Here is an 18,720-nt window from a genome sequence, read left to right as displayed (position 1 = left end):
ATGCGTAATTTTGTAAGCATACAATCGTACGTGGAAAAATAGACGCGAGTAACGCATTCGTAGTTTACTTCGCAATACACATGTGAACAACGCGTAAGGGCGTAAACTACGCGTAACGGTACTTCGCTACGCGTAAAACCGTAAGCGTAGTTTTGAAACTTTGCGTACGAACTACGATGCGTAGATGCGAACTACAATGCGTAAATTCGCACTGGCGTAGTTTCTGCTCATCCCTGCTTACAAGGCTTGGGCCAATTAGCCTAAAAAGGGAAAAATTCCTTCCCGACTCTAGATGGCAGTCAGATAAATCCCTGGATCAACGCTTCTGGGAATTACCTAAAATTTATAGTCATGGATGCCCTTCAATACAAGAAAAGCATCCAAGCCCTCTATAAATGCAAATATAGAGTTTGCCATAACTACTTCCTGAGGTAAGATGTTCCAGATTTTAACCACTCTCACTGTGAAGGACCCCTTTCTAAATAAATGGCAAAAACTTTTTTCTGTCGTATAACTCTAGTGACAAAAAGCTCATCTGCCAAACTTTTGTATTGCCCTCTGATGTATTTATACATGTTAATCAGGTCACCTCTCAGTCGCCTTTTTTCCAAGCTAAATAAGCCCATTTTGTCCAACCTTTCTTGGTAAGTGAGATCTTCGATCCCTCTGATTAATTTAGTTGCCCATCTTTGTACCTGTTCCGGAAGGAATATATACCGGTTGATCCAGAGGAAGGCAAAAAAGGCTTGCGCCAATTAACCTTTACGGGGTAAAAAATTCCTTACCGACTCAGATAAAATCCCTCCATCAACTTTGCTGGGAAGTGGCAGAAAGCATCCAAAGCTCTTTTCAATGCAGATATGAAATTTGTCATAACTACTTTCTGTGGTAAATTATTTACATTTTAACAACTCTTAAAGAGAATCTGTATTGTTAAAATCGCACGAAAGTAAACATACCAGTGTGTTAGGGGACATCTCCTATTACCCTCTGTCACAATTTCGCCGCTCCTCGCCGCATTAAAAGTGGTTAAAACAGTTTTAAAAAGTTTGTTTGTAAACAAACAAAATGGCCACCAAAACAGGAAGTAGGTTGATGTACAGTATGTCCACACATAGAAAATACATCCATACACAAGCAGGCTGTATACAGCATTCCTTTTGAATCTCAAGAGATCATTTGTGTGTTTCTTTCCCCCATGCACTGAAGTTTCAGGCTGCTCTTTTCTTCCTGCAAACAGCTTTGCCCTTGTTTGTAATTCCTCAGTATGTGAAAGCCCAGCCAGCTCAGAGGACGATTTATCCAGCTTGTAAAAGATAAGAGAGAAGAGAGAAGCTGTTCTAATCTAAATAACACACAGGCAGTGTGCAGAGAGGGGCCTGGAAGGGTGAGTTCATAGCAGAACCACAACACTGAAGAACTTGGCAGCCTTCCAAACACAGGCCTACAAGTCTGACAGGGGAAAGATACATTGATTTATTACAGAGACAGTGATAGTATAAAGTGCTGCAGTTAGCCAGAACACATTAGAATAGCTTTTGGAACTTGTAGGATGATAAAAAACAGGATGCAATTTTTGTTACGGAGTCTCTTTAAAGTCCATTCACACATCCGACGCGTGTATGAACCTTTACTGTGAAGAACCCATTTCTAAATAGATGGTAAACCTTTTTTCCTTCATACGCAGAGTGTGTCCCATTTTTCTTTATACAAAGCTAGGGACAAAGAGCTCTTCTGCCAAGCTTTTGTATCGCCCTCTGCTGTGTTTATACATGTTAATCAGGTCACCCCTTAGCTGTCTTTTTTGCCAAGCTAAATAAACCCAGTTTGTCCAACCTTTCTTGGTAAGTGAGACCTTCCATCCCTCTGATTTAATTTAGTTGCCTGTCTTTGTACCTGTTCTAGTATGTTAAAGAGAACCCGAGGTGGATTTGAAGAATATTATCTGCATACAGAGGCTGAATCTGCCTATACAGCCCAGCCTCTGTTGGTCTCCCAAACCCCCCTAAGGTCCCCCTGCACTCTGCAATCCCTCATAAATCACAGCCACGCTGCTGACAAACAGCTTGTCAGAGCTGGCTGTGTTTATCTCTATAGTGTCAGTCTGCTGCTCTCCCCGCCTCCTGCAGAACTCCAGTCCCCGCCTGCATCCCTTCCCTCCATGCTGATTGGAGGGAAGGGCCGGGGGCAGGGACCGGAGCTCTGCAGGAGGCGGGGGAGCAGCTGAGACTGACACTACAGATGTAAACACAGCCTCACAGCACAGCTGTGATTTATGAGGGATTGCAGAGTGCAGGGGGACCTTAGTGGGGTTTGGGATAGCAACAGAGGCTGGGCTCTATAGGCAGACCCAGCCTCTGTATGCAGATAACATTCTTTAAACATACCTCGGGTTCTCTTTAATGCCTTTCCTATACTTTGGTACCCAAAACTGTATCCCATATTCCAGATGTTGCCTTGAAAACAAGATGCCGGGGATACAGTTGCTTGAAGGGGCACCACAGAGCTTTTCTTAGCGGAGTGGGATGATAGTTGTGCGTGGCTTTGAGTGCTAAAAAAACCAGCAGTGGTAGACATTGCCACGCAGAGGCAGCGCACAACTATTTTACTGTTACATACGCCAGCTATGTGGCATGCATTGCACAATCAGCAGAACCCACGTTACCTGAGTAACCCCCACAGTTCTAGGTTAAAGAGGAACTTCAGCCTAAACAAACATACTGTCATTAAGTTACATTAGTTATGTTATTTAAAATATATAGGTAATATAATTTCTTACCCACTCTGTTTTAAAAGAACAGGCAAATGTTTGTGATTTCATGAGGGCAGCCATCTTTTTGGTTAAAAAGGAGGTGACAGGGAGCATGAGACACAGTTCCAACTGTCCAGTGTGCTGACCACCTCTCCTAGTTGCTAGGCAATGTGAATAACAACAGGAAATCCCATCATGCTTTGCACAGCATCAGGGAAAAAAAGCCTGGGCAGTTTTCTTTAATGGGTGGAGCTTAGCTAAAAATGCAACTAAAAATTATGCTTTGGTAAGAAAAACAAAGTTCTGATGCTGTGAAACTGTTAAAGAAACACCAAGCCTTTTCAGTTCTGTTGAGTAGATTTTTAGTCCGGAGGTTCACTTTAATGTGTGCTACACTACTTGCGTGGTGCACATCCCCCTAGCAATAGGAACATTACCCAGGTAACGCTGGTTGTGCTAATTGCGCAACACAAACTACATAGTCGGCGTAAGTAATGGTAAAATTGATGTGTCATTTTAGGTACTTTGTAAAAACTCTTGTAGAAGGGAGTCCATGTCTCACCAAGCACCGTTTTTACAATGCTTCAAGCAAGAATCCTTTTTTGACAAAAGAATAAGTAAAAATATATTTTCTGACTATCGTTCATTTCTACACTATGCACAGCAAACTGCCCGTTATCTGGAATTCGGGCAACTGGAAGTCTCAACTAACCGGCAGAGCACCAGGCAACCTAGGCAGTTGCTTGGGGCCTAGTGGGTGTCAAGGGGCCCACCTACCATCCTCTTTGACCTCTCTTCACTTCAGCTTACCAAAAAGACCACAAGGGGCCCCAAATATACTACCTTGCCTAGGGCCCCATTGCATCCTAATCCATATCTGACCGGTATGCCTGAGGGCATAATGGGGACTGTGCTGGGGGGGTTGCAATGCATAAAATACTCACTGAGCCCTTAGCGTCATCTTGTAACCTGCCTTTAGCTCCCAGCGGCTTGCCGGTGTCTGTGCACGGCTCCCCGCTTGTCATGTGACCCAATGTAGGTCAGGTGACACTTCAGGACGCCGGAAAGCCAATAGGAGCTACAGGAAGGTAAGAAGATGAGGCTGGAGGCTCGGTAAGTATTTAACATTGCACAGCGGTGACGTTTTGTGCTTTTTCGTACTGTTGCTCCAGCAACCGCCAATCACATTTGTCTGGCATCAGGCGATCCCCGTATTGCGCTGTTATTAGACATGATAAAATCCGCTAATAACCTTTCAGCTGACTGGTACTCTTTACCTCCCCTCCCGAGGAGTTCTCTATTATGGTCAGATTGGTCTCTCTATGTCTTACTTACATTTTCTTAAATCAATTTATTTTCCAGGCTGGATTTTTCCATCTTCCCCATGGAGATTATTTCATAGAACCTCTATATAATGCACCAGCAGCGGGGAAGCAGCACCAGCACATAATATACAAGAAAAAAGCGTACAAGTCGCATCGCCGCCGCCGAGATCTGCCGGACGCCGAAATCCAGTCATGTGGTGTAAACGGTAGGAGATCTGTGTGATTAATTCTATACCATGTGCAGTTACCGTATTTCCTGGTACTCACGTCAGATCAAAATATGAACATTTTCTATGTTATATTGGTAAAAGGACTCTGCAATGAGAAGGATATTAAGGCTGCCATAATTATTTATTTTAAAGCAAACCTTAAGCGAAAAAAAAAACCTTATGATATAATGAATCGTATGTGTAGTAGAGATAATAAATAGAACATAATGGTACCTATACATGGTACAGTAAAAATGATTAGTTTTCCCATTTACTTGACCAAAACAATCAAACTGAATGAAAGTCGAAAATAATCTTTTTTTATCAGGAAAAACGAACAATTATCCTGTTTTTTTGATAAAAATCCCATCAAAAATGTTATATTCGATCTAACGAAATAATCGTACAGAATTACCTAGGATCCGTTGAAAAGGGCGCCTGAGCTGCCTGTATGAAAAGGGCGCCTCCATAGACATCAATGTTATTTCTGCAAATATCGGCTACAAGGTGGTGAAAAGGGCACCCGAGTTTTGATATAGGCTACAAGCCGGCGCCCCTTGGTAGCCCTTATTTTATTTGGTTACTTTCGGCTACAGTGGGGCACCCTTTTGTAGCCCATATTTTTTTTGCTACAAGGTTTTTGGTTACAGTAGGGCGCCACTTTGTAGCCCATATTTTTTTCGGCTACAGTAGGGTGCCCCTTTGTAGCCCATATTTTTTTTGGCTACAGTAGGGTGCCCCTTTGTAGCCCATATTTTTTATTCGGCTACAAGGTTTTTGATTCTGCTCCAAAAGGACACCCTTTTATAGCCGAGATTTTTTATTTGGGGGTGGGGTGGTGTTAGGATTAGGTAAGGTATCACAAGCGGGGAGGGCGGTCTTAGGGTTAGGCACCAATAGAAGGGTTTAGGGTTAGGAACCACCAGGGGGACATAGGTTTAGTCACCACCGGGGAGTCTTAGGGTTAGGCACCACCAGGGGAGTATTAGGGTTAGGCACCACCAGGGGAGTCTTAGGGTTAGGCACCACCTGGAGGGTCTTAGGGTTAGGCACCACCAGGGGGGATCTAAGGGTTAGGCACCACCAGGGGAGTCTTAGAATTAGGAATCACCTGGGGGATCTTAGGATTAGGCACCACCTGGGGGGTCTTAGGGTTAGGCACCACTTGGGGGGGCTTGGGGTTAGGCACCACCTGGGGGGTCTTGGGGTTAGGCACCACTTAGGGATGTTGGGGTTAGGCACCATCAGGGGAGTCTTAGGGTTAGGCACCACTAGGGGAGTCTTAGGGTTGGGCACCACCAGGGGAGTCTTAGGGTTAGACACCACCAGGGGAGTCTTAGGGTTAGGCACCACCTTAGGGGGGTTTAGGGTTAGGTACCACCATTGCAAACTGCATCTCTCCGTGATTTGCAATGTGCTGTTTTTCAAAATCCCACAGCATGTTGGATCTTCCTGTATACAATACTTTCCTATGGATCAACAAGAATGCATGTGTTTTTTGCAAGCCTTTTTGTAAAAATAAATATGTTACTGTATTTCTTTCAATGGTTGAAAAGGCAGATAATAAAAAAGAAAATAACAGAAAATGCAACCAAATTAAAAACGTATAAAAAAATTCAAACACACACTCAAACGCATACAAAATTGCAATTACAAAATGCAGATAAAAATGAAGAAAGGCACAAAATGTCGCGAACATTAAATTTTGGGTTCACGAATGGTGAACTCAACCTCCCGGAAAAGTTCGAGTCTTCGAACCGCCATAGATTTCATTGGGCAGGCGAATTTAGAAACCTACAAAGACTGTTTCTGGCCACAAAAGTGATGGAAAACTTGTTTCAAAGGGTCTAACACCTGGACAGGGGAATGCCGGAGGGGGATCCATGCCAAAAGTCTCACCAAAAATTACAGAGTTGACACAGAGTCAGGTTTTAATCCCTAAAAGACAGAAATCACAGTACATCCCTACATGTGAGAAATGAAGGGCTGCTTTTAAATGTCCAGAGTGGTAATGTAAGGGTTATGCCCGCTCTACTTGTGTTATGTGGCACACAATTATATCACTAGAAGAGGACACAGGTGTGGGTCAGTGCCAGTGGGCTCTGCCTGTGGAGTATCAGACAGACACTGAGATATGCATCAGGTCAAACACAACATAGTGATAACAGAGGCCCTGGAGTAGTATTCTGCTTGTGTCTAATGTGACAGACAATTATAGTAGTGGGCACTGAGCCACAGCTCTGGGTGGGAGCCTGTGGGATGTGAAGTGACACACACACACACACACACAAAAAAACAACAACAGAAGGATGACATAGCCCTCAGAAGGGCTGTTTGGGTTGCTTTAACAGCAAGTCAATCCGTGAGGATCAAAATAAATCTCCAGCAAGCTCTGTCCCTTCCTCTCTCTATTCCAGCAGTGGATGCGAGAGTGTTTTTATAGGTGGCAGGGGGGAGGGGGTCCATGAGGGAGTGCAGGCTGATTGCCTGCCATGTGCCTGCTGACTGTGATGTAAGGGGTCAAAGTTTAGCCCAATGATGATGTATGGGGGCGGGTGGAATATCACCATGTGCTCGTCTGATCTTCACCGGCGGAGCGTTCGGGCTATCTCTAATGGTTTTCTGCATAGACAAGTGGGTCCCTAGCCTTAAAGAAATCCCGAAACGGGGGAAAATTCAGATATACTTGTCAGGAACCGGACCACGGCACGCCTGCATATATGGTTTCCGACTGCGGGTTTGACCAGATCAAGCGGGGCACAGCCTTATTCGAGCTACAAACAAGGCTGTGACCCCTCAAATGCTCCTTACTGCCACCACTAGCGGTTTGCTAGACACGTCCACTCGGCTGTCGGGTGCTCAGCACGCAATCCGCGTTTTCGTATTCGGGTCAGCTTTGCGCTTTAGGCCGAATACGGGAACGCCAGCACACACACGCACAGTTGCAATCTTACACTGTAGTGAAGCAAAACCACTAACAGTCGTTCCGAACGATACTGTTAGCTACTCTGCTGTCAAGCTACTACTCGCACTGGCGTTTTCGTACGTTGGGTCAGCTGCGCGCTTTAGGCCATTGTATGACCAGTGCCCCCACACACAATGCAATTACAATCTCATACGGTAGGGTTACTCAAACGTACAATTAGGCATGGATTTATACACAGTTGCACTTCAGTCTCTTCTAGGCTATGGTGTTGGTTTAGTACAGCAGAAGTCAAACTTATTTAAATAACGATTTAATATTCCAGGAAAACGTGGAACAATGCAGAACTTAATATATACAAAAGATGTACAAAAAAACAAAGTAAAAAAGTTACAAAGATAAGTTACAAAAATACACACAAGGATATTTGCATAAAATAAAAATGGGATATAACGTTACCGCATAGGTTAGAACGTGGTTTGGCGGGAGAACGCCGTTCCGATTCGCTCGGGATCACTCTAGCTATGCGCTACCTCCAAGAGACGATTCTTTCTAGGCATCTGGCTCTGCTTTTTATACTGTGAGATACACCCGGAGGCTGCAACTTCCTTGGGGAGGGGAGGAACTAGTTTTAAAAGTGTATTTCGCAGCAGATCAAAGGTGGGGACTTGACTGCTCTTGGCATAATAAGCCATTTCCTGGCCAGAGGCATTTTCTTGCCCCAAGACTAACGCAATTTCCCCGTTTGTGACATCATGGTCTGCCGAGCCACTTGTCACATCTGGGCTAGGTGTGACATGTGAATTTCAAGGTTTTTCCTGTCTCAGTTTTCAGGTCAGCAAAAGGGACTTCCCCCTTGCCAGGTGACCATTGATTAAGGCTTCCTCAACCTTCCAGCAGGCCTGTCATATGTAAATGTCAAACATTCCTGTCCACTTTGAACTTGGCAGACTCACTTAGTCGGATATTGTTTTGACCAACAGGCAGCCGTCTACATTAATACAAAAGATCAAAGCAATGCCCCACATTTGCAGGGTGGCAGACAAAATAGAACCTAATTACCTGTTTCTGGCTGTCCAGAGGAACTGTATGCTAATGTCGGTCTATTGACACACACACACAATCACATTAACCGTTTCCTGGGGCCAGGTGGCACCTTCAAGAGCCAGACTAGCTTTTAGCAGACATAGTAGACAGAAAAATGACAGAAATATGTTCCTGTATTCCCTAACATCATCAGCACCCCAATATATCACCACATACTTACTTGAGGCTTCTTCCAGCCCTCTGCAGCACCTCAGGTCCCTAGGAGTCCTCCCGATCACCTCCAGTGTGTCCCTATACTCAAGACCAGATTTATACTTCTTCTGCCTCTAGGCCAACTCTCTTGAGCAGGGCCGGGCTGAGGCATAGGCTAGAGAGGCTCCAGCCTCAGGGCGCGGTGTAGGAGGGGGCGCACAATTCATTCAGCTGTCATTCCTAATTGTGTATGAAGCAGAAAGAAATAAGAAAAGGGGATACATGGCAGTGACTGCAAGCCAGATAACTAGAGATTAAGGTGTTGGGGAGTTTGTGGGCCCTGTGGCCCTCTTAGTCTAATAGCAATCAGTGTGTGACGGATGGGGTGGGAGGGATGGAGGGGCGCACTTTGGTGTCTCAGCCTTGGGTGCTGGAGGACCTTGTCCCTGCTCTGCTCTTGAGGCTCCTCTTCTATGTGCGGCACCCGCTCTCCTAATCCTTGTGCTGCCCCTTCTTCCAGTTCTAACCTTCATCTACAGCAGCCCCCTCCAGTTATATACAGATCCCTTGGACAGAAGTCCCCTATTTCCCTTATTTACAACCTTAGTATTCCAGCTCCCGCAAACGATGGTTTGCCTGGAGCTATGCCATTCCAAACATATACAAACGGGAGGAAAAGGACATTCTTTCCATGACATAGAATTTATTATGGTTTCCCTGCAGTTTATCTACTCTGTGGCCACTTGAATGTTTGTGTTCAGACTTATTTTCAGCAACATCCTCGGGATTGCAAAACACACTTAATGGATCTATCAGTTTTATTAAAAAAAACCCAGTTACAACCTTATTACGTATCACATGACAAAAAAATATATAAAACACAAGGGCATCTATTGGACCTTCTCTCCCCCCCCCCCCCCCCCCCCCCAATTATTATGTTCCTCTGTGTCCTCCCCTGTCGCCTTGTGTCCCCTGTCCTACTTGCAGCTACGTCGCTATCAATAGGAAGAAGCTGCTCTACTTTGTGGGCAGGGCCGGTTCAAGTAGCAATTGGGCCCTGGGGCAAAATTAGCCTGAGGGCCCCCCAACAGACACCCCGACCAAAAGAGGCCCTTTGTTGCAGCCATATTTCTCTCCTGGGCCCCTGAGCTGGCTGCTGACCCTCCCCCAATCACCTCCCAACTTAACAGACTCTGCAGAGTCCCTGGAGAGAAACAGTTAAAATAGGAGAGGGACACCTTGGGGGCCCCTACAGGCTCTGGGACCCTGGGGCAATTGCCCATTTTATGGTAGTTCCGGCCCTGTTTGTGGGCCTTCTTCCAATCGGGCAATGGGGGTGCTTCCCCAGGCCTAAGCTAAGGTGTGAGTTCCTTGGCCGTCTACACCTTGGAAACTGATCTAGAATATAATACAGATAATAACAGACTTCCTAGACTAAGGTGTGAGATCCTTGGCCATCAACACCTTGGAAACTGTCTAATAACACAGATACTGACAAGGTCTGAGTGCTACCACGTAGTGATCGCAACGCCAGACACCAGAGAAATGACCAGCACCCAGTATATATACACCAGCGCTCACCAGCGCCTCCCCTAAGTGCTGGACCAATGGAAGTTGCTGAATTTGTCAGATGACCGGCTTGGTCAGCTGACTCCCTTCTGACTGTCATAAAGGCCCTGCCTCTCTGCGCGCGCGCGCGCGTCCTCCTGAGCCAGTGTGGACTATCAGTCCCAGCCACACCAGATACATGTTGTAATGAGTTAGCCTGTTCGAGCCAACCACTGCTCCTTTCTAAATAGGAGCCAATGGTCTCAAAGGCGGGACCAAGGCTCTGTCATTGGAGCCAATCATGGCACTTCTTGCTACTGAGGGAGTGCAGTTGCACGTGTCCAAACATAAGTGGGCGGGAGAGGGGGCGGCGATCCTTAGAGGCTGCTAGCGGGGCCCGGAGAAGACCAGAGCTGCGGTGAGGGACACAAACTTCTACGGGTTGGAAGAGGCCCCAGGTTAGGAAAGCTAGATTTAATTGCTCTCCTCAGAAGTAGTTTGATCTCCTTTATTCCCTTTAATAAATAAGGAGGGGTTTGTTAGGTGCCATGACCTCTAGAGCTCTCATGAAAGTTTCAGGGAAAACATTCAAAAAGAGACAAAAAGAGAATATATGCAGAAGTTAGGAGGAGCGAGATGGGGCATCGATCATCCTTAACCACCTTAGTACTATAGACTTACACCCGCCTAGTGACCAGTCTATCTTTTTTTTACAATTCAGGCCACTGCAGCTTTAAAGGGAACCTAAACTGAGAGGGATGTGGATGTTTCCTTTAAACAATACCAGTTGCTTGACAGTCCTGCTGATCTCTTTGGCTGCAGTAGTGGCTGAATCACACACCTGAAACAAGCACGCTGCTAATCCTGTCTGACTTCATTCAGAGCACCTGATCTGCATGCTTGTTGAGGGGTTGTGGCTTAAAGTATTAGAGACACAGGATCAGCAGGAGAGTCAGGCAACTGGTATTATTTTAAAGAAAACCTGTATTGAGAAAAAGCTCCCCTGGGGGAAACTCACCTCGGGTGGGGGAAGCCTCCGGATACTATTGAGGCTTCCCCCGTCCTCCTCGGTCCCACAGCGGCGGCGATAAAGCTCCCCGAACAGCGAGGATGTAAATATTTACCTTCCCAGCTCCAGCTGAGGGGCAGTATTGGCTCTCCGCACGGAGATAGGCGGAAATAGCCGATTGCTGTCGGGCCGCTCTCCTGCGCAGTTGAGCGGACCCAATGGAGATCGGCTATTTTCGCCTATTTCCGTGCAGAGAGCCGCAACAGCGCCCCCGCTGGGGCCAGGAGAGGTAAATAAATCAGTGCTTATCAGCACTTGTCAGGCTTGTCGAGGGAGGATTCTGGGACACTTCGGGGGAACCAGCACTGGACTGCCTGCAGCTACAGGGGAGGGGGAAGCCTCACTGGGACCCTGAGGCTTCCCCCTCCTGAGGTGAGTACCCCCCAGGGGAACTTTTTTTTGATACAGGTTCTCTTTAAAAGGAAAAATCCATATCCTCCTCAGTTTAAGTTCCCTTTAAGGGCTCGCTGCAGGGCTGTACAACTCAGCACACAAGTGATCACTCCCTTTTCTGCCCACCAACAGAGATTTCTATTGGGTGGGCTTTGATCGCTGCTGCAATTTTTTTTTTTCATATTTGTTGTTTTTTTTTCTCTAATAAATGTCCCTATTTTTTTTTTTTGAGTAAATGAGCCTATGAGAGCTTATCGCTCCTGAGCCTCCAGAGGGGACAGCCGAGTGACACGGCTATACCCAGTACAGCGCTGCTATAGATCGCAGTGCTGTATGATGTAAATAGACAGCGGCAATCGCCGGTGGGAGACTGATGATGGAGCGGAGTTCTGTCATACAACCGGGGATGTGTGCGCATTGGCACTCAATCCCCTTCAATCTCCACCCCAAGGACTTCACGCCAATTGGCGTTGAGCAGTCGGCGAGAAGTTAAAGAGTACCCAAGGCGACATGTGACATGGTGAGAATAACGTGTATGCACAGTGCAAAGGTTATTAATAACCAGGCTGTTTTACTTGCTTTATTATGGTGCTTGAAAGAGCTCATTTCTAGGCATGAAAGTGACTGTTTCTGTCTTGTCGGTAGCTTGTCGGTAATATAGTAAACATCCCTGATAAGCTAATTGCAGCCATAAAAGTTTTCCTGGCAGAGTACAACTTCTGAGGGCAGGGAGAGAGGGAAAAAATGAACTTATGACCTTTTTCTAACTCTGGAACACTTAATAGGCTGCCACTGATTAGAGACAGTAAAACATTCGACCTACTTTGTAAATATTTAAATATAAAATAAAACCATGATACTTAAAAAAATACTTAAAGCAAACCCAAGGTGGGTTTGTGAAATCATATTAGGACACAGAGGCATGTTCTGTATACAACGACCTGCCTCTGTGTTCTTCCAGTGTGCCCCCCCCCCCCCCCCCCCCGGCTCTGCTTTACCCCATTAAAAAAAGTGCCAGGCTAGCGACACGCAGATTGTCACTAGCCTGCTGTTTACCTTCAGGCTGTCAGTCACCACCGCTCCCCCGCCTCCTGTGTAGCATGGCTCCAAGCCTGTGTCCGTTCCCTCCCCGCCTCTGTAAGCCGATTGGAGGAAGCTTACGGAGGCGGGGAGGGAAGGTACACAGGGAGCGGTGGTGACTGACAAGCAGAGGTAAATAGCAGGCTAGAGACAATGTGCATGTCGCTAGCCTGGCGCTTTTTTTAATAGGGGACAGCAGAGCCCGGGGGAGCTGGAGGAACTCTGGAAGGCCACAGAGGCTGGTCATTGTATACAGAACATGCCTCTGTGTCTTCATATGATTTCACAAACCCACCTCGGGTTCTCTTTAAAAAAAAAAGGGCATTTTTAGGAGTAGGAAGATAAATATAATTGTTTATTTTATCTGTTTATTTTCACCTCGGGTTCAAGTTAACCCTCTTTAGCATTCACCCCGTATCACCATCCTCTAGCGTAGCAGCTCGCCACTTTGCAACAGTTTCAAAGCTAAATTTCCATTTACAATAATGTCCCAGATTCTGCGATCGTTCATCATCATGCGCCTTGTCAGAAGCAGTTTACATGAGATTGTGCAGAAAGTTCCCCGCCGAGGGATGAGCAGCTGGGCGCAGGAATGAATCACCATCGATTGAAAATCAATGAACGTCGCTGAGAGGCATCGGGGGGAACGGAAGTCTCACCAATCAACCTACGCCTGACTTCTAATAAGGATTGATAGAAAAAGACCCTGCGGAGCTGGATGAGAAGATTAACATGAATATACATGTATGAAGATATGGAATCAAATTAAGCTTGGGTCAACATAAACACCACAGTAAAAAAACAACACGAAGAACAACTTCAGGCAAGAATGTGAAAAGAGGTCTGAACATCCAACCCTCTGAGTACATGAATGGGTAATTATTCTTAAAAATGACCTTTTAAGAAAACCTGTAGCTTCAAAAAGTGCCCCTGGGGGGTACTTACCTCAAGAGGGGTAAGCCTCTGGATCCTATCGAGGCTTCCCACATCTTCCTCCGTCCCACGGTGGCAGCGCTAGAGGTCCCCATGTAAATATGTACCTTCCCCGGATCCAGTGCAGGCGCTGTAGCGGCCACTTTTTTTATCTTGCAGAGTCTCTTTAAAGGGACACTGTAGGGGGGTCGGGGGAAAATGAGCTGAACTTACCCGGGGCTTCTAATGGTCCCCCGCAGACATCCTGTGTTGGCGCAGCCACTCACCGATGTTCCGGCCCCGCCTCCAGTTCACTTCTGGAATTTCTGACTTTAAAGTCAGAAAACCACTGCGCCTGCGTTGCCGTGTCCTCGCTCCCGCCGATGTCACCAGGAGTGTATAGCAGAAGCCCAGTATGGTCTGTGCCTGCGCAGTACGCTCCTGGTGACATCAGCAGGATCGAGGACACAGCAACGCAAGCGCAGTGGTTTTCTGACTTTAAAGTCAGAAATTCCAGAAGTGAACTGGAGGCGGGGCCGGAGCATCGGTGAGCGGCTGCGTGGGCACAGGATGCCTGCGGGGGACCATTAGAAGCCCCGGGTAAGTTCAACTCATTTTCCCCCGACCCCCCTACAGTATCCCTTTAAGCAGGGAATGAACTTAATTCTAATCAGTATACTGGTGATGCCCCCTTTTCCCAGGAGAAATCTTTACCTTTTCTCAAATAGATCATCAGGTGGGTCTGTATGGCTAATATTGTGGTGAAACCCCTCACACAGCGTGATGTCAGGACCATGATCCTGACAGTTTGCTGTCTGTGTCTGTGTTGCGCGTACGTTAAAAAGGGGCGCTGGGAAAAAAGGGCGCGGGGTTTTTAACGATAAGCATGGATAACATTTAAAAAAATATTGTACTGTTTTTCGTTTAAAATTAATGGTTTTTAAAGTTATAAATCATTAAATAATGTGCATTAAATCGGCAATTGTAAAAACGTTAATCTTTCGTTTAAATAGTGAACCGTATAATAACGTTTAAAAAAAAAAATTACTAAGTAACCCTCCCTGTACCTACCCCTAACCCCTAGACCCCCCTGTTGATGCCTAAACCTAAGACCCCCCCCTGTTAGTGCCTAAACCTAAGACCCCCCTGTTGGTGCCTAAACCTAAGACCCCCCTGTTGGTGCCTAAACCTAAGACCCCCTATTGGTGCCTAAACCTAAGACCCCCCTTTTGGTGCCTAAACCTAAGACCCCCTGTTGGTGCCTAAACCTAAGACCCCCCTGTTGGTGCCTAAACTTAAGACCCCCCTGTTGGTTTTTTCGTTTAAAAATAATGTTATTAAAAAAAATGTACTGTTTTTCGTTTAAAAATAATGTTTGAAAAAAAATATTGTACTGTTTTTCGTTTAAAAATAAAATTTAAAAATGTATAAATCATTAAATAATGTGTAATCATGAGAAACAGTAATAAAACATTAAGTCTCCGGGCGCCGCTTTTAAAACGTTAATTTTCTCCGGCGCCCTTTTTTCCTATCGGGCGCCCATTAAACGATATTTATTATAGGAGTGAATGGCGGCGCCCGATTTGTCCACTAGCCTCAGGCGCCCGAATTTACTGTTTCCCTGTGTTGCATTGTGGGAAATAACTTATTTCCACTGGCAAGCAAGCAGTATCTCCCTCTGTGCATAGAACTCTCAGTAAATGAACACGCTGTACATATCATCTGGCAGGAATAAAGATGCCACCACCAGTGATATATTTTAGAATATAAATCAGGAAGAGGAAAGATTTTACAATGAGTAACCGCTGACTGAATAATCTATAAATGAATCTTGTAAAAATAAATAAATAAAAAAGAAGCAATGTTAATCATGATGCTATTTTCACTACAGTTCCTCTTGAAGTTTGTACACAAGTTAGATTTATCTTGAATAAGGACGCCTTTCAGGGCTGCATCTGGAATCCTATATGGGGGCTCTCTAATAATGAGGGCTCCTTTTATAACGCACATTACGCTGTCACGCTATTTGCATAGTGGCCATTACTCAAGCTGTCTGACTGCATGTACATTTTACCAGCCATTACTGAATTGATACAAAGGAGACATTATAAGGGCTTGTTCACACCTAGGGGCTTTATTCACTAAAGCGTGATAACTGCTATCCCAGCAGTTATCACGTGATCTGCCGCGCGCAAAGGTTTGCCTGCGCACAGCATTACTTCGCGTGATAAGCGAAGGTTTGCGCGCGATCACGTGCAGTTTTCATGTGAAAAGGTTTGCGCGTGGCAGATTGTGTGATAGCTGCTGAGATAGCAGTTATCATTCTTTAGTGAATCAAAGTACTGGCGATTTTGAAAATCCCCCTAAAAAGCTTGTGCAATGATTCCCTATGAGAGTGTTCTCATCTGAGCGGTTTGTTTCCGATCCGCTCAGCAAAGCGATGCCTGTACCATTTTCTGAGCGTTTTTGCTCAATAGAAGATATAGGGAAATCGCAAAGAGCTTGACAAAGTGCTTTGCATAGCGATTTCCCCAGCGTTTTGATGAGTAAATAAATTGAGCTTGATTCACTAAACCGTGATAACTCAAATATCACACCTTATGGAAAGATATCACACCTTATCAAAGTTATCACACCTTATCAGAGATATCACCTCTTATCAAAGTTATCACACCTTATGCAAAAATATCACACCTTATCAAAGTTATCACACCTTATGCAAAAATATCACACCTTTTCAAAGTTATCACACCTTATGAAAAGTTATCACACCTTATCAAAGTTATCACACCTTATCAAAGTTATCACACCTTATCAAAGTTAACATGCCTTATCACAGCAGCATAGCAAGCGCTACAAACTCGTAGGGGCTCAGGGCAGGATGAGTGCCATTGTTTTTAGTGCTCACTATGCTATTCTGATAAGGTGTGTTAACTTTGGTAAGGTGTGATAACTTTGATAAAAAGGTGTGATATCTTTTAATAAGGTGTGATAACTTTGATAAGGTGTGATATCTTTTCATAAGGTGTGATCTTTGATAAGGTGTGCTATTTGAGTTATCACGGTTTAGTGAATTGAGCCCATTGTATTTATTAATTTCCAGATCAAAGAGTTCACTTCCTGACTTGCGTCAGTAAGTTTTAAAAAAAGCCGATTCACTCTGCAAAAAAATGTGCTTTAAAAAAAACCTGCAGCGCCCACCCTAGCGCCGGGAGGGGGGAAGAAATCGGCCATAAAATAAAAAATCGCTGCCGTCAGCGATTTCTATTTTAGATGTTAACAGAGCCTAAGTCAAGATATATAAGGAGAGATAAATGGTAAATTTCTAGAGTTCCCCTTTAACCTCTTCTATGCCAGCCCCCAACACCTAGCCCTCGTTGTTCTGTGTTGCCGGCTGCACGTCTTTCCTAGAAGTCCACAAGACTTAACATTCTACTTTCCAGGGAAACGCGATGGAGAGCCCGCTAATGAGTGTCATCGCCCCCAGCTCGCTAACGTCTTGAAGTGGTCCTCACGGGAATGAAAATAGCATTGGAATATGTAAACTGTGCTTTAATTACCTGCGGCTTTCTCATCATTAATAATCTCTGCGATATGCGGACGTAGTAATCATGTCTCGCCAAACGCCTTCCCCAGCTGGTGATTTCAAATATTTCCTAAAGCGAGATTTTAAAGAACGATTATTCGCTAATTTTCTGCCTTTTACTCGGTTGTCTCTTCACCCCGTCGGCAGAAGGTCCACATATATTCCACGTTGTAATATCCATAACAGGCATGCTGAGAATTAGGCCAATGTTCTAAGTACATAATGAGCGTAATATGCATGTCATATGTGTGAATGTAGAATGGTGAGATGGTGATAATCCCGTGTAATTAGGTTTTCTACCCTCACTAAATAGTTGACTTTCAGATATTAGTTGCTCCAACGAGTTATTCCTTCTAAATAATATGTCCGTACTGATCTCTAAGCTCTCTATATACTAATTGAAATAAGTATTGGGAGCTTAGGATAGGATGAGAATACACAAATAAAATAGTAAAATGGTAGTGTAGGTGAAGGGGAGGGATTTGGGGAATATAGCTAAAACCATATAAAACATTTATTCTCATAACCCTGAAGTAGAGAAAGGCAGGGCTGTGGAGTCGGTACAAAATCATCTGAAACCTCTGACTCCAGGTGGCCAAAATTGCTCCGACTCCTCAACTCTGATGCTTTGGTCTAATACTTACCAAGGCTGTGGAGCTGGTACAAAAATCATCCAACTCTAACGCCTCAGTTTATGAAACCACCAACTCCAACTTCAAGTATCCAAAATCGCTCCGACTCCTCGATTCCAACTCCACAGCCCCGAACGAAGCCTTAAAGGATAACTGAAGCGAGAGGTATGCGGAGGCTGCCATATTTATTTCCTTTTAAACACAACCAGTTGCCTGGCTGTCCTGATGATGCTCTGCTTCTAATAATTTTAGCCATAGACCCTGAACAAGAATGCAGCAGATCAGGTGTTTCTGACATTATTGTTAGATCTGACAAGATTAGCTGCATGTTTGTTTCTGGTGTTATTCAGACACTACTGCAGATAATAGATCAGTAGGACTGCCAGGCAACTTGTATTGTTTAAAAGGAAACAAATATGGCAGCCTCCATAGTCTTCTCACTTCAGTTGCCCTTTAAATATGCAGCACATTGGTCAGGTGAAGAGTGTTGTGTGTTGTGAATCCACACATGTCCATGGTGATGCAGAAGAAGTTCCAATACCAACATAGGATCTCACAGGGCACGACATCACCAGACATCTACATTGCTGCTTCACCTGAGTAGGCATGGTTATGCTGCTCATAGGCAAACACAGGGGGGATTACAGCTGCCCAGAATCCCCCCTCAGACCAGGGCCGGTGCAGTGTCTAGGGACAGGCACATGTTGAGACACCAGAAAATCTGCAGGCATCCTGCAGCTCACAGCACTGCGCCCTTTCTTTCCCTGCTACAGTTGACTTTGGATGGAGCAGCAGCATGTGTACAGCGCATGGAGCAGCAGCGTGTGTACAGAGCATGGAGCAGCGTGTGTACAGAGCATGGAGCAGCGTGTGTACAGAGCATGGAGCAGCGTGTGTACAGAGCATGGAGCAGCAGCGTGTGTACAGAGCATGGAGCAGCTCTGGGGAACTTAACAGAGTCAGGTATGAGCACAGCCCTGTGCCCTGCTGTGTGAATGCTTCACTTCCCCCTTCATCACCAATGTCGTCTGTCCTCATTATTATCTGTATCC

The 18,720-nt window shown here is 45.3% G+C and overlaps 1 protein-coding gene across 1 annotated transcript in view; it reads left to right on the top strand.

The window, feature by feature from the left end:
- Positions 1–4,300, top strand: part of LOC137543856 (A disintegrin and metalloproteinase with thrombospondin motifs 12-like) — a 275,169-nt gene extending 270,869 nt beyond the window's left edge. The window contains exon 3 of the mRNA XM_068264933.1: positions 4,115–4,300. Coding sequence (XP_068121034.1) covers positions 4,115–4,300 — 186 coding nt within the window. The remainder of the gene's footprint in view (positions 1–4,114) is intronic.
- The last annotated feature ends 14,420 nt before the right edge of the window (positions 4,301–18,720 follow it).

This window comes from Hyperolius riggenbachi, chromosome 1 (assembly GCF_040937935.1).
Source record: "Hyperolius riggenbachi isolate aHypRig1 chromosome 1, aHypRig1.pri, whole genome shotgun sequence".
Taxonomy (NCBI): domain Eukaryota; kingdom Metazoa; phylum Chordata; class Amphibia; order Anura; family Hyperoliidae; genus Hyperolius; species Hyperolius riggenbachi.
The sequence above is the reverse complement of the archived record's forward strand: the minus strand, read 5'-3'. Positions and strand labels throughout refer to the sequence as shown.